At 45.3% G+C, this 13794-nt stretch overlaps 1 protein-coding gene across 4 annotated transcripts in view; it reads right to left on the bottom strand.

Moving 5' to 3' along the window:
* Positions 1-2435: 2435 nt before the first annotated feature.
* The window catches only part of FCHSD2 (FCH and double SH3 domains 2), a 136158-nt gene continuing 124799 nt past the window's right edge, over positions 2436-13794 (bottom strand). For all 4 annotated transcript variants that reach the window (XM_034666394.1, XM_034666392.1, XM_034666395.1 and 1 more), the window contains 6 exons: positions 9099-9182; positions 8801-8978; positions 8281-8501; positions 7175-7304; positions 6952-7034; positions 2436-4563 (listed from right to left, as the gene is read on the bottom strand). In XM_034666394.1, the coding sequence (XP_034522285.1) occupies positions 4480-4563; positions 6952-7034; positions 7175-7304; positions 8281-8501; positions 8801-8978; positions 9099-9182 (780 nt within the window). In that variant the 3' untranslated portion in view covers positions 2436-4479. The remainder of the gene's footprint in view (positions 4564-6951; positions 7035-7174; positions 7305-8280; positions 8502-8800; positions 8979-9098; positions 9183-13794) is intronic.

Here is a 13794-nt window from a genome sequence, read left to right as displayed (position 1 = left end):
TCTCCCTAAAGACATACCTTAGCTGGAGTCTGGTGTTCCTGAGTCACCCCCACCAGATGTGAGCCCCTTGGTGACAGGGAGGAGATCTGAGTCATTTATGTCTCCAGTGCCCAGAGCAAGACCTGGGGCAGTTTGAATTCAATATTCAACACGATTGAATAGAGGTGGTCCTGGCCCTTAAGTTCTCCGGAAGAACCCTGGTGGCACCAGGTGTGGCCCCATCTGTGGCGAGTCCGCCTACCACATCTGGGTACAGGCTGTTTTCTTCCTCTGGACACACTTCTACTAGTCAAAAAATATTTCCATCTTCTCTGCACATTATTTCAGTTGATCCTCCCGGATTTCAGGACATTGGTATCGCCTTCTCATTCCCACTTTACAGATGAGGAAAGCAAGGCCCAGACAGGTGAAGGGGTGAGCCAGGCCACAGCTAATCAAGGCGGCCTTCTGACCAGGCTCGTCCCCCACCCCTCACAGAAGCAAGGGGGTGACGAGAACAAGAAGGCTGCTTAGGTGTTTAGCACACAGTGTGAAAGGGGTGTGAATCCTATTTGTGGGTTCATTTCTGTTGTGTCAGGAGAACACTCCAGGAGAATATTCCCAGACCAGAGCTCTCGGAAACAGACATGGCAGAAGTATTTTGTCTGTTTTCTTGGCCCGTAGGACCAGGAGAAAATGGTCCGGGAACAAGACGCTCTTTGGCACTTGCAGGGCTCTTGGCAGACCAACAGTGACAGAGTCTAGGAGGAAACTTACACTGCTTGCGTCAAGTTGTCGGATTTCAGGACAAATTACAATGCTCTCTTCTAAACTAAAATTTCTGTAAGTTGCTTGTATTTTTGTCATGAAAAACCTCTTTGTAGTGAACAAAATAAATGCAAAGATTCAGAGCAGCTAGATTTTGTTGTAAAGCCACTCAGGTTGGGCAGTGATTGGCTCCGTAACTGAAAGCTGTGGCGGGCCTCGGGCAGCGAGGGACTAGCACAGCCTGGGATGTGATCACAATCCAGAGGAGGGTTTGCTTTCTCCCGGGGGCGGGGGGTGGCAGAGGCGGGAGAGTCCAGTGCTTGAATGATCAATTTCCGGCCATCCCGAGAAGTCTGTCAGTCTGCTCTGAAATACTGTGACCTCTTCGTGTGGTGTTTTCACTGCGTCTAGGAACGGAGCTTACCTACAACATAGGAGTTGGAGAAGCCCTTGGAAATCATCTCATTCCACTCCTTTCAAAGCTGGCCATGCAGCAGCCCAGAGGGGAAGGTTGTCCACCAGGTGGTGGCAGGGCCAAAGCCGAGGACATCCTCCTACTTGCCTGTCTGGCTTGTGGGTGGGGGTGGGGGGTCAAAGGTCAGAGAGAAAAGGATCCCGGTGAGGTGCTGTGAATCTATGGTCATTGTTTTAGTTAGTTCCTTTGAAGGAGGAGGCCAAGATTTAGCCGTGACACTGGGGTGGGGCAGGTAGTTTAACTCTGTCCCCTGGTCACAGACTAAGCCTCTGATGCCAACAGCAGTCTCAAACGTGGTATTCAACGTACACCTTCCCTTGTGTCTGTGAAGCATTCCTTCTCTCGACAGCCTTGTGTGGCTGTGGGGCTGGAGGACAGCAAGGACCCCGGCTGTGACGGGAAGGTCACAGAAGATGGGGAGGTGACGGTGAGCACGCTGGTGCTAACACCTGGGCTGCAGCCTCGATGCACCTCCTTGGATGCCCAGTGTCATCCTCAGGTCCCCACGAGGACGTGGAGGCTCGGTTCCCACCGCAGTCAAGTGGGAGCCAGGATTTAACTCTGACCTTCTGACTCCACAGTCCATGCTTTTGTCTCTCAAGCTGCTGGTGGGAGTGTCAACAGAAACAATCGTTCCGGAGGCCAATTTGCCAAAACCTATCAAAATTAAATGCTCATATAGCTTTCTGCCTCTCAAATTACATATTTAGGAATTTACCCAATATTTTTACTGAACAAATTTATAAAGAATGATGTACAAAGATGTTTTCGACTTTCTAACAGCAAATGGATGGAGACAACCTAAACGTCTATCACTACAGCAGGCTTAAATTCGGATGTATCCAAACCATGGAATGGAAGACAGCCTTCAAAACGAATGAGGGAAACCTACATATACAATCCCATGTATACAAAAAGGCAACACGTACGTGTATAAACGTTTTATGCACAGAAAATGTCTGGAAAAATACATACCGCACATACCCAGCTCTGGGAAGAAGAGCCGTGGGGTCCCTCCCCAAACAGACAGAGCCCTGGTCCTCAGTGTGGCTGGTTGGCAGCCAGAGCGCCTCAGTCTTTGGGAATTTATTTCTCCCTCTCTGTATCTGTTTTATGGTTTAAAAAAGGAAGGCCTAGGAATGTCTTTATAAAAAGCACTGTCTATTTGGAAAGGTCTGTTTACCCAAATCTTTTTATACGGAAACTTAGAAAATGTAATTCCATTTTTTTTTATTATTCAACATTTTATACATAATAAATACAAACTTTTTACAGCCACTGTAAAGAAAGCGCATCTGCACAGAGGCACTCCCTCCGAGCCCGGCCCTGTGCACTGTGATGCTGGATTACATGTCCTGGAGGGAGAGGTTCTTTTTAAAAAGGAGGCATATTTTTACAACTTTTGTGTTTTTTTTTTTAAATAAAATTAGCAGCTCTTCCAAAAAATATTTTAAAATATAACAAAAGATTTCAAATAACTCTCTGAGAATGTGGAAAATCCAGATTCAAGGACAATTTGGCTAGCTAAAGAGAGAAGACAAAACTGGGTAGCGAAAACTGCCTGATTTAAGCACTTGGAAGATTGTTGAAGATTTTTAACATGTCAGAGAACTTTAAAATCTTAAAAAAGCCACCCTTTTAATTTCTTTTTTAAACTTAAGAATAAGTTTGATAAACACAAAAAGACCTCAAATAGATCAACAGGTTAAGAAATGCAAAAAACAAAACAAAACCCCCAAATCACAGAGAAGACTCGTCGCTGGGTATTGTCACTGAAGTGATCAAACGACTAACTGAAGATTTCTTCAGCTATAACCTGACTTTTGGTCAAAAATCCCATGGGGACATTTGGCAAGCATTTCAAGTTTTTAAAGATTCTTAGGAGGGATGGAGTTTTCAAAGCATAATACAACTTTTAGATTGAATTCTGCAAATTTGTTTTCTTAAAAAAAAAAAAAAAAGCAAGCGGCAACATCCCCTTGTCCGTAGGTTCGGCACTCCCGATCTTCCACAGGAGGTGGAGCGCCGACAGAGGCCGCCTCTGGGCCCCTGCAGCCGTGAGCTCGCTGGCCTGTGCAGAACGCTACCGTGGGCTCTCCCTGTGACACGGAGAACTTGTCTTTCCCTTGTCAGTTTGCACTTGTGCGCGCCATGCAATCCTTCAGTCCTTTTTCATAGGAAGGCGGTTTCCTCCATGACCCACAGGTTCCTCCTCCCATGGAAAGGTCAGGTCAGGGGGGCCTGGGAAGCTGTACCTTCTGCAGGAGGTTGGCCGCCGGTCTGGAGCAGCCCCCGGCTGGCTGGCCGGGCTTGCGCACCGGCTTGGGAATAAACCAACGCGAGGGGCCTCCCCGGGAGAGAAGCTCAACAAGGCAAGTGTGTGTCCCCAATTTATCTAGACATTCAGATTCTAAAGATACTGGTCAGAAGAATATATGCTGCAATAATTAAGATGAAAAATACCCAAATACAAAAAGAACATTAAATCGGCTCGTTTCAGATCTGGAAGCTCCATTTCTGCGCCAGCCGCAGCCTCCTTCCTGTTAGTCTATGTGATGGACGAGATCTGGCTATTCGTTCAGCCCCTCCATATTAGCTCCACTAACACTAAATGAATGGCGTAAATATTAATACAAAGGACACTGTTACTGTTTTAAATCTGTTAGTTGTGGAAGAGATGTGCATTAATGCAATTGGCGATAAACTCAGGGCAGTCTACTTTTTTCCAATAAGATTTCACTTTCTCAGTCTGGGGACTAATTGCGGGGAGGAGCCAGCCTCTCCTGAAATCCCTCCTTCTAGTTCCTTATGTAGCCAACATGATCTGATGAAGCTCAATCAGACGAGCAAAAGCCACCTGAAGAAAGACGAGGATCTTTGCCACACCCTTGTGGCCACAGTAATATACTGTACGAGTGCACGTGATCAGTTTCTCTGTGACTGTGCCCTGAATGAGGCCTGGTCTTGAGTCTCATATAAAAATGGACCACTGATAGGCATGAGGGCTGTCCCCCTCTGCTTCTAGGGCCCACCAGGATTTGTGCTATGGTAGGAGAGATGACATAGAAAATGACAACAAAAAAAGGCACAAAATATTCAAAATGTGGGAGGAGTCCACCAGGCCACCCAGTCACATAATCCTCCTTGTTTCTGCTCTGTTCAAGAGTCATCATCATGCAAAGGTGCCTAAAGAACAAGAGTGGCCAAACCCCGAGCCCGGCCTTGATTGTAGCGGTAACGGATGGGCAAACCCATCATCACACCAGTGTGATTTCTACATCCTCCGTCTTCTCTGCCGGCCTTCGCTGGTTCTGTGTGGGTGGAGGGGGAGCTGCCCGGACCTGAGCAGGAAACAAACACATGGATCGTCAGTCAGCTTCCTGATTCAGTACTGGAGGCATCCACATCCCAACAGGTCATTTATCCACAATCATGGGCACCCCAGGGGTCTCAAACGCTCTGATCATGAAAGCATGTGCTTCCAAAGTAATTCTCAAGATTTCCCACACCAAGGAGTTACTGTTCCGATGAAATGTGTAACCTACAACTCAGGTTCTTGCCTCGGCTGAAAGCTTCATGGGGTTGAGTCACTGTAGCCCTAAAGCCTCATCCAAAGCAAAAGCCTGGAGGTGGAACCCAGAGAGAGCAATGCTTGGAGAACTGAAAACCTTTCCACTTGTCTTGGAAGGAGAGCTGCAAGAGGTAAGACTAGAGAGGTGGCCTGGGGTGAAGTCATGAAGGGCCTCATAAAGCCGTGGTAAGAAATCTGAACCTTACTCCGTAGGCAAAGAGGAGTCTGTGGAGCAGTAGCAGACGTGGGAGAGCAGGACTCGGATAACAGTCTGGAGAAAAGAGCGGGGGTGGGCAAGAGTACAGGTAAGAAGACAATTTAGGAAGCTCTTGTAGTCAAGTGAGAGCTGATGTTAGACCTAGGCACTGGTCGGGGGTGGGGGGAGGAGAGAAAAAGAGATTTGACAGCTGTCTCTAAGGTCAGTCTGGCAGGATTTGGTGACGACTCTGTGGGAGGCAGGGCCAGGGAGCTATCAAGAGTGATGCCAGAGCAGTGGGAGAATGGCGGTTCCACTCACCAAGCCAGGCAAGGTCTGGGAGGGAGGATAATTAACTCATTGTTGGTGAGTTTGGGGCTCTGGTATATATACACTGAGATGTCCCCAAGGCTGAAACTCAGGGAAGAGACTGGATTGGCAGTTTTAAGTCTGGGAGCTGTCAGTAAGTAAATGGTTATCAAAGCTGTGGGAGCTGATGGAGACTGCACAGGGAGAGTGAGTTCAATGACGTCAAGAGAAGCAGCCCATGGACAGAACCCTGAGAACCATCGGCAGAGAAGGCCATACAGGTCAATGAAAAAGAAAGGGCCAGAGAGTAGAAAGCAAACCAGGAAAGGACTGTGGCACAAACTGGCCCACTTCTCCCCATTCCCGCTCATACCCAGCAGTCTATGCTGCCATCCCCTCTTGCTTGGACCACTGCTCTAGCCAAATGGCTCCCCATGACCATTCTACCACCTTCCATTCACTCGTACTTAGCTGCCAAAGCAATGTTTCAAAAATGCAAAACCAGTTACGTCACTGTCCTGCTTACAACTTTGCAATGGCTTCCTATTACATTTAGGATAAAGCACCAAAGTCTTTAACAAGGCACTCAATACACGTCTGAATGGACGAAGCCAACGGAAGTGAGTGGTTCTAGGAATGGTGTCAAATGCTGATGAGCAGTTCAAGGAAAATAAAGGCACTGGATGAGTGTGGGAAAATTATGACCTTGGAGCTGTTTCACAGTGAGGTAGGGGGAAGGAGTCGATGGCATGGAGTGAAGGGTGAGTAGAGGTGATTATTTGTAAGAGTAGATTCTCCTTGAGAACAGAAGCTCTTAAACCGCATAAAGGCATGAAGTAGGTCTCATTTCATTTCTGTTCTTCAAAAGAGGCCAAATAAAAGCCCGGAAAATAGGTTCTCAATAAATGCTTGCTGGAAAAAAAAAAGTGTTTCTGTTTCATAATTAGACCACTTTAATGCTCACAGAGCTTGCTATAATTTAAATACACCTTTATAGCTATCTCACCACTACCAGTGTAGACTAGACCTTCCAAGATGTGATTTTTATAGCCTTCATTTTTTCAAAAGATTTATTTATTTGAGAGAGGGAGAGAGAGAAAGTGAGAAAGAGAAAGAGCACAAGTGGGGGGAGGGGCAGGGAGAGACTCCTCAAGCAGGCTCCCCACTGAGCGGCAAGTCCAAGGACATGGGGCTCGATCCCATGAACCATGAGATCATGACCTGAGCTGAAATGGAGAGTTGGAAGCTTAACCTACTGACACACCCAGGCACCCCACAGCCTTCAGTTTTAAGGGCCCTTCTTTATCATCCCTAACCCACCTGACCCTTGCAGGGGGATCAGCAGAACACAGGGGCCATGGGGAGACATTAGTTTTTAACTTTCAACTCGAAGAACTGCGCATTCTTTTTTTTTTTTTAATTTTTTTTAAAAGATTTTATTTATTTATTTGACAGAGACAGCCAGTGAGAGAGGGAACACAAGCAGGGGGAGTGGGAGAGGAAGAAGCAGGCTCACAGCGGAGGAACCTGATGTGGGGCTCGATCCCATAATGCCGGGATCACGCCCTGAGCCGAAGGCAGATGCTTAACAGCTGTGCCACCCAGGCGCCCCAGAACTGCGCATTCTTTAACCCTGCCAGATAAGAGACTTACGGGTCGCAGTTTGCCGTAGGAGGTCTCAGGAGTATGCCTGGGCGCCTGCGAGAATCCGGGCGATTCGGCAAGGAAGCTGTTTTCTAGGGGAGGGAACCAAGCAGCTCATTTTATTTGTTTCTTTGAGCAATTAAACTGCTAATGCAGATCTGTTTGCCCTTCAGGTGAGCACCGGGACGTGTGAATGACAAAGAACTCAGACCCAGGCCAGGAGAACCCTTACCATTTGCTGAGGGAGAGCGTGGGAAGTACTGGGAGCTCCTCTTATCTGGGCTGGGGTAAGGGCTGCTGGGAGGCTGGTCATACAGCGGCAGTGGAGGCAGGGAGCCCGGCGGCTTGGGGGAAGGAGAGATCTGCCACAGAGGAAAGGGAGGTTACAAGGTGCTCATCTCAGGAAGCAGAGGCGAGCTGGCTTCTCTAAGTCAAACATATCACTTTTCTCTACAGCTCAGATAGAACTAGTCACAATTTTTGTCAGCCCCATTAGAAGCACGTGAGCTTAGAGTAACAACCCCAAACCCGATTTTGTGAGCATTTAACTTTTTCCTCTCAGAGATCTCATTACACTACTGATTATAGTTTATCATGAACAGTCATCAAGTCAAACCATTCTCTAGAGTTCTACTGAAAACATACCAGATCGGTCAATTCAGTAAATCCAGTGAAGAACAAAAAATAAAGGGGACAAGTTCTATTTTTTTGTTAAGATAAAATAACTGGCTATTTCTGACTTTCCCAGGTTTTGTCAATGTCAGACTGAGTGGTCACAGAGTCACACAAACAAGGTACGGAGACATGTTCCTTCTGGTTCCTGGATCTGCCGGGCCTGCTAGGACAGATCTGATTCAGGGGTTTCCTGCAAAAGTCAAGTTTTGCTATGAGGAGCTGAGCCTAGAGCCGTTTCAGTGTAACGGGGCTCAGGCAAGCTCATCAGATCTCTGGGAAGGACAGGCAGGCAGGCTCTGACACTGACGACAGAAAGAGCAGTATCTTCACCACCTAAACTAACCACGGAGACAATCCATTCCCTCTCTGCTTTCTTTCTCTCTAGCAAACCATTCTTTTGTATGTCATATACAATTTAGCCTTTTGGTTAACTGATTCAGAGCACAGAAAGTGGGCAAATGGAGGTATAATACAGCCATTACCCAAGAGCTGGGTTGGTGAGTCTCTGCTTTTCCAAACTCAGTTTTGAAGAAACCTGGCAACAGAGGCCTGGCGTGGGAAGGCGGGGCCGAGACTGCAGCCCACGTATGCATGGGTCCACCACCCCTTGGGGGTTATTTTCTTTAGACACCTTTTAATTCAGCTTTCTCCCCTCTCACGTACCTGCATGTCTCTCATCCGAGGAGTGTCACCATTTTCTGAGGCTGAAAGTTCTTCCACTAGCACCGATGGGAAAACTCCAATCCGCCCGCTGAATTCCCCTTCCCAGAAGCCATCGTCATCCTGGTTTTCTTTGTTCAAGATTCGGATGATTGCTCCCTCAGGAAAGGATAATTCATCACCTGTCTGGCCCTCATAGTCATAAAGTGCTTTCACGAAACAGACTAGGTAGCAAAAGGGAGAAAAATGCGTAAGGACGTGGATAGCCAGGTTACTTTCGCAACCACCCCTCTGCTCACGTGACAACCAAAGGGCCATCCTACACAGTAAGAGCACAGCTGAATTCTTTTACTCGCTCAAGATCTACTTCAGGGTCCTACTGTGCAGGATAAATGTGACCAAATAACAGAAAACATAGAACAGGAATAAAGTTTTGCTTTTTAACCCACTGAAGGCTGACTTCAGGGTAATACTGCTTAGGCCAAATGTGACCAAATAAAGAGTGCCTTGTTTCGGTCTTTACCACTGGCATCTCCGTTGAGGCTGCCTGAAACGAGCTCGGCCTCCGTGGAATTGCTGGATGTGTGTGACCGACTGTCCAAAGCAGCCAAGGACTGCAGCATGCTCAGTAGACTGTTCGAGGTGGGAAACTGTAGGTACTTTTCTGGCACATAACCCACTTGGCCAACTTTATTTCGAGCCTGAGTAAAAGACATGTGACAAAATAGGTTTGCACACACAATCTGGACAGGGCAAAACAAGAACCAAAAGAAACTCCTAAAAATGTCACAAGAAGGGGCGATATGAGCAAAGGAATATACCTTTACCCAGTCTTCCATATCTCCATCTTCAATCACTTCTAACACCTCATGCTCCTCAATGGTCAACTCATCTGGTTGAGAAGCCTGCAATGGAGGATGGTCATGGACAGAATTAAAAAGGTTAGATAAAGAGCAGATGTGTGCCGATCATAACAAAAACTGCGGATCAAAATGCTGAAATGATTTTGAAAAACACTGAACATAAAAATTTAAGGGTTGTAAAACTATTGTAATGAGGTGAAGTTTTGCTTTAAAAAAGTAAACAAAATAAAGCACAACAAAACTGGAGAAACGGAATCCTCAAGAGGCCATCAGGTGCAGCAGACACAGCACTCTGCTGGAAGCAGGGCACCAGGGCTCCAGCTCCCATCTCTACTGGTTAGGTTACTCAACTTCTTGATGCCTCCATTTCTTCAAAATGACAATCCTGCCATTCTGGGGAGGATGGGGGAGTCAATGTGGGATGAGTAAGCCAAGGCCCATGATGACTCGGGAAGCACAGGCAGAGGAGCAAGCGCTGATTCGGAACTCGGAGGAGGGTACCATGGAGGTGCATACTGTGAAAATGCAAACAATTATGTACATGGACTGGATGATAGCTCAAGCAGTGCCTACGACTGATCTGGAATCACTGTGTGTGATGGCCAAGAGAGAAGAGCTGGGAAGGAAATGACTGAGCTCGGTCACGGTTTGGATTTATTAGCTCTAACTTAACTGTGGAGACTGGGCTGATCTGCTTCGATGCTCTGTACTAGCTGCTAACTGTGGTGGTTTTATCGTCTCGGACAGCAGGAGTCCGCCAGCGCCGGCCACGAGACACTGCGCCCGGGACGGCCGAAGCCGAGAGCAGACTTGCAGGGGCCCTGCGGCGGGGCTGGAAAGAAACTGTGTGGCTATATTTCCTAAAGAGACTTGCTGCCACATGTAACAGGGAGAGCCCGCTGGCATCTTCTGGCTCTCTGGTGAACAGTCTGGAAAGCGTTCCCCAAGTCCCGAGATTAGTTACAACTATATAACCAAACTGTAAGAACTGTAAGACCATACAGTTTTTCAAATCTCACAATCTTCAAGTGTAAAACATCTCCAAGTTACACAAGCAAAAACAAGACAAGAAAATGGGTCACTTCATTAAGACTCATTTCTCATTCACGTGCATTATTAGATTCCATCAAACTCAGATTCTGGATGTTGCCAGAGCTGCTTGAGATATTCAAATAGCACTGAAAACGGCTGACCAGTCACAGAAATACTCCAGGACCAGAATTTTAAGTAAATTACCTGATTTCAAAATTGAGGAAAAAAAATCTCATTGATTCACAACAGATTTTCCAATGGAATTTCTTTGCTAATTCGAAATCGCACTATGCTTTGACTATACCAGCAAAAGGCAACAATATAACAAAGACATCTTCCGTAATTCCATGGCAAGACTTTAAAAAGTTATCAATAGAACTGGGCATCAATGTGTGTGAGAACAAAGCAGGAAGGATAAGAACACTTTAAAATATACTGTTGCCCTTGTAAAAAAGTCACGGAGGTCCGTACGAGCTGTTCAGTGCTATTATATAATATCAGCTGATACTGGGTTGATCAGACCATCCCCAAACAGTGCCCAGTTCTTCCACTTGACAAGGTCAAGTCCTCTGCATGGATCTCAAGACTCTACCGAATTCCATCACTGTGGTCTCTCAGTGCTTTGGCCCCACACTCTGTTCCCTATTCTCTGGAACACATCATGTTATTCCTTGCCTCTATGCTTTTACCAGGCTGTTCCTTCTTTTCAGCTGCCCCGCTCCCTCTTTCCCATCTGGTGACTAGATTTAGAGGACTGTGGGTTCAAGTGACCATAAGACATCTATCTCTAAGCCTCAGTTTTCTTTTTTATTCCTATTAGAATGTAAGCTCCATGAACACAGAGATTTTTGTCTGTATTCATCAATGCCATAACCCTAAGCCTAGAAAAGAGCACAGGATATTACATGGAAGGTACTCAATTAATATTTGTTGAATTAATGGGTTGGTTGATAATATCTTCCATATTGGGTCATTGAAGAGATTAGAATAACATAAATTTGGTACCAGGCACATCATACTCCACAGAGGGTAGTTATGACTATTACTCAAGATTTGAGACCCAGCTATTATGTTTTTCCAGACCACCCACAGTGAGCCGGTGGCTTCTTCCTCCTTTTGTTGTAAGGCCTGCGTATTTCTCTAACTACCACAAGTTACTGAATTACCGTGGCACTCTGCTTAGCTGTTTGCCCCGCAGGTTCCCACCAGAATGACTTACTTAATGCAGGGAATTTAATTCTTCTCATTTATCCCAACTAAAGAGAGCAAGTGGTCAGGAAATGCTTATTAAATAAACACATGCTCCCACACCGCCTCCTGAAGTCCGGATGCCCAGTGACAACCACAACTCTAGAAGCAGCCATGTCCTCCATTCCCACCACTATCTCTCTAAGTTTCCCATTTTCTTTTACAACAATGTGCTTTTTCCTGATTAAAATAATACACATTCATTGTAGAAAAGCTGCAAATATGTGTAACTGAAATCTGAAGGTACATGTAATCTGGCATCTTACACTTCCGGCATCACAGATCATTTCTTCTTACATAGAAAACCTCTCATTAATGTAATTTTCAATTATCTTCATAATATTTTATGTATATTATTGTATTATATGAATGGTTAATCTATTTAACTATTCCCTTATCGGACAGCCAACTTTGTTGAGCTATTATAAAATAGTATTATGATGAAAGAATATTTTGTATCCAAAACCTTCTTCTATATTGTGGATCATTTCCTTAAGATATATTCTAGTAGGGTCAAAGGTTACGAACATTTTTAAGGCTTCTGATTTTAATCCTTAAATAAAACTTTTCTTTGTTCTCACCAGATTAATCCAGTCCTCCTTTCCAGGTCTGGACTATAGGAACCACCATCAAGCTTATAGTTCACTTCTCCAACCTATTGTACAGTATCTATACCATGACCAAGGTTACCCTCTTAAAAACCCAGTCAGGTTTTAGGACACCCACAGCTTCCTCCAGCCAGGATAAAAACTATACTTCAGCTGGTCTCCAGGGCCCTTTACTACCTACAGTAAACATCTTTACTTCCAGCGGCTCTAATCCCCACACTTGATGCCCACCTACTACTGAATGAAACATTTCCCGAACACCCCATATTCTCATCAAACTGTCTCTGTATCTGCTGTTCTTTTTGCTCAGAAGGCTCTTTCCCTTCTCACTGTATTTAGTAAGATCTTTTTTTTTTTTTTAAGATTTTATTTATTTATTTGACAGAGACAGCGAGAGAGGGAACACAAGCAGGGGGAGTGGGAGAGGAAGACGCAGGCTTCCTGCCGAGCAGGGAGCCTGATGCAGGGCTTGATCCCAGAACCCTGGGATCATGACCTGAGCCGAAGGCAGACGCTTAACGGCTGAGCCACCCAGGCGCCCCTGTATTTAGTAAGATCTTATTCATGACCTAATTTAAGTGCCACCTCATCTATGAAATTTCTCCTATCACAGGAAAAATTAGCAGTTTTAACCTCTACTATAAATATTTTTATACATATTCTATTTTCTAGCTTAATATTTACCACCCCCCCATACTATACATTCTGGGGGCAGGCAGGAATTGTGTCATATTAATTCTTGCACCCCTGAAACTCATCACATATTGGGCACTAAATAAATGTTCAGTGATTAACTAGTTAAATAGATTTTTACAGTCTGCTTTATCATAGAGACATGCCTGGCATATACCAATAGAGGGACTGTTGGATGGATGTGAGCTATTTATAATCACTCAGACTCTTGGGATCCTCTCCATTTAAGGACCTTAAATTTTAATTCTGGAACTTCAAAGTAAATATAACATTAAGAGGTGAGATGGGAAAACATTCCCAACCCTAGTTTTATAGAACTCTGTAACACCTTTCCAACTATCTCAGAAGATGCCCTGAAATTTTCAAAATTGTTTGTATTTAAGGTAAACTTAGTTTACTTCAGAAAAAAACCCCAACCCTTTTAGAAAAGAGAAAGTATTTGTAATTTAAGTATATAACGAAAGGATGTTGAACTAAAAAATGTGGGGATCACTGAAGTTGAGAAGTATATACTGTGGAGTTTTGGCCATCCAGAGACAATGGGAGTGAGACTGTCCCCATGTACGGCTGTTCAAGATCCTCTCCAGACACTTCGTCAGGCTTCCTTGTTGTCCCTCAAGCACTGAGTGTCCATCAGCACAGGAGCAGGAGGGGGATTCATTCACTTATCCCTTCCTTATAGCATTCATTTATTCATGCACAATTATTTACTGAGGACTGCTGTGTGCCAGGTACCATTCTGCGTGCTGAAGACACACAGACAGGATACCCAGACATAGACAAGGTTTCTGCTGTTATGGACCTTTAGTGGGGAGTCAAGACACAGAAATATGGAAACAATAAGATTAAGTTTGGCTGGTGATAAGTGCTATATAGTAAATAAAAGAGGGAAAAGGGCAATGGGAAGAGAGTAGTGAATGAGAAGTTGGCTTATACTTAGGTCATCAGGGGGGACCTGAGGAGGCACTGTCTGGGCCAAGCCTCAATCAAGAACAGTATGCAGCCAACCAAAACCTGGGGAAAGATGGTTCCAGGCAGAGAGAGCAGCAAGTGCGAAGGTGTCAAGTTAGGAA

This window comes from Ailuropoda melanoleuca, chromosome 8, assembly GCF_002007445.2.
Source record: "Ailuropoda melanoleuca isolate Jingjing chromosome 8, ASM200744v2, whole genome shotgun sequence".
Lineage (NCBI taxonomy): Eukaryota > Metazoa > Chordata > Mammalia > Carnivora > Ursidae > Ailuropoda > Ailuropoda melanoleuca.
Note: the sequence above shows the minus strand (reverse complement) of the source record. Positions and strands in the feature narration are given on the sequence as shown.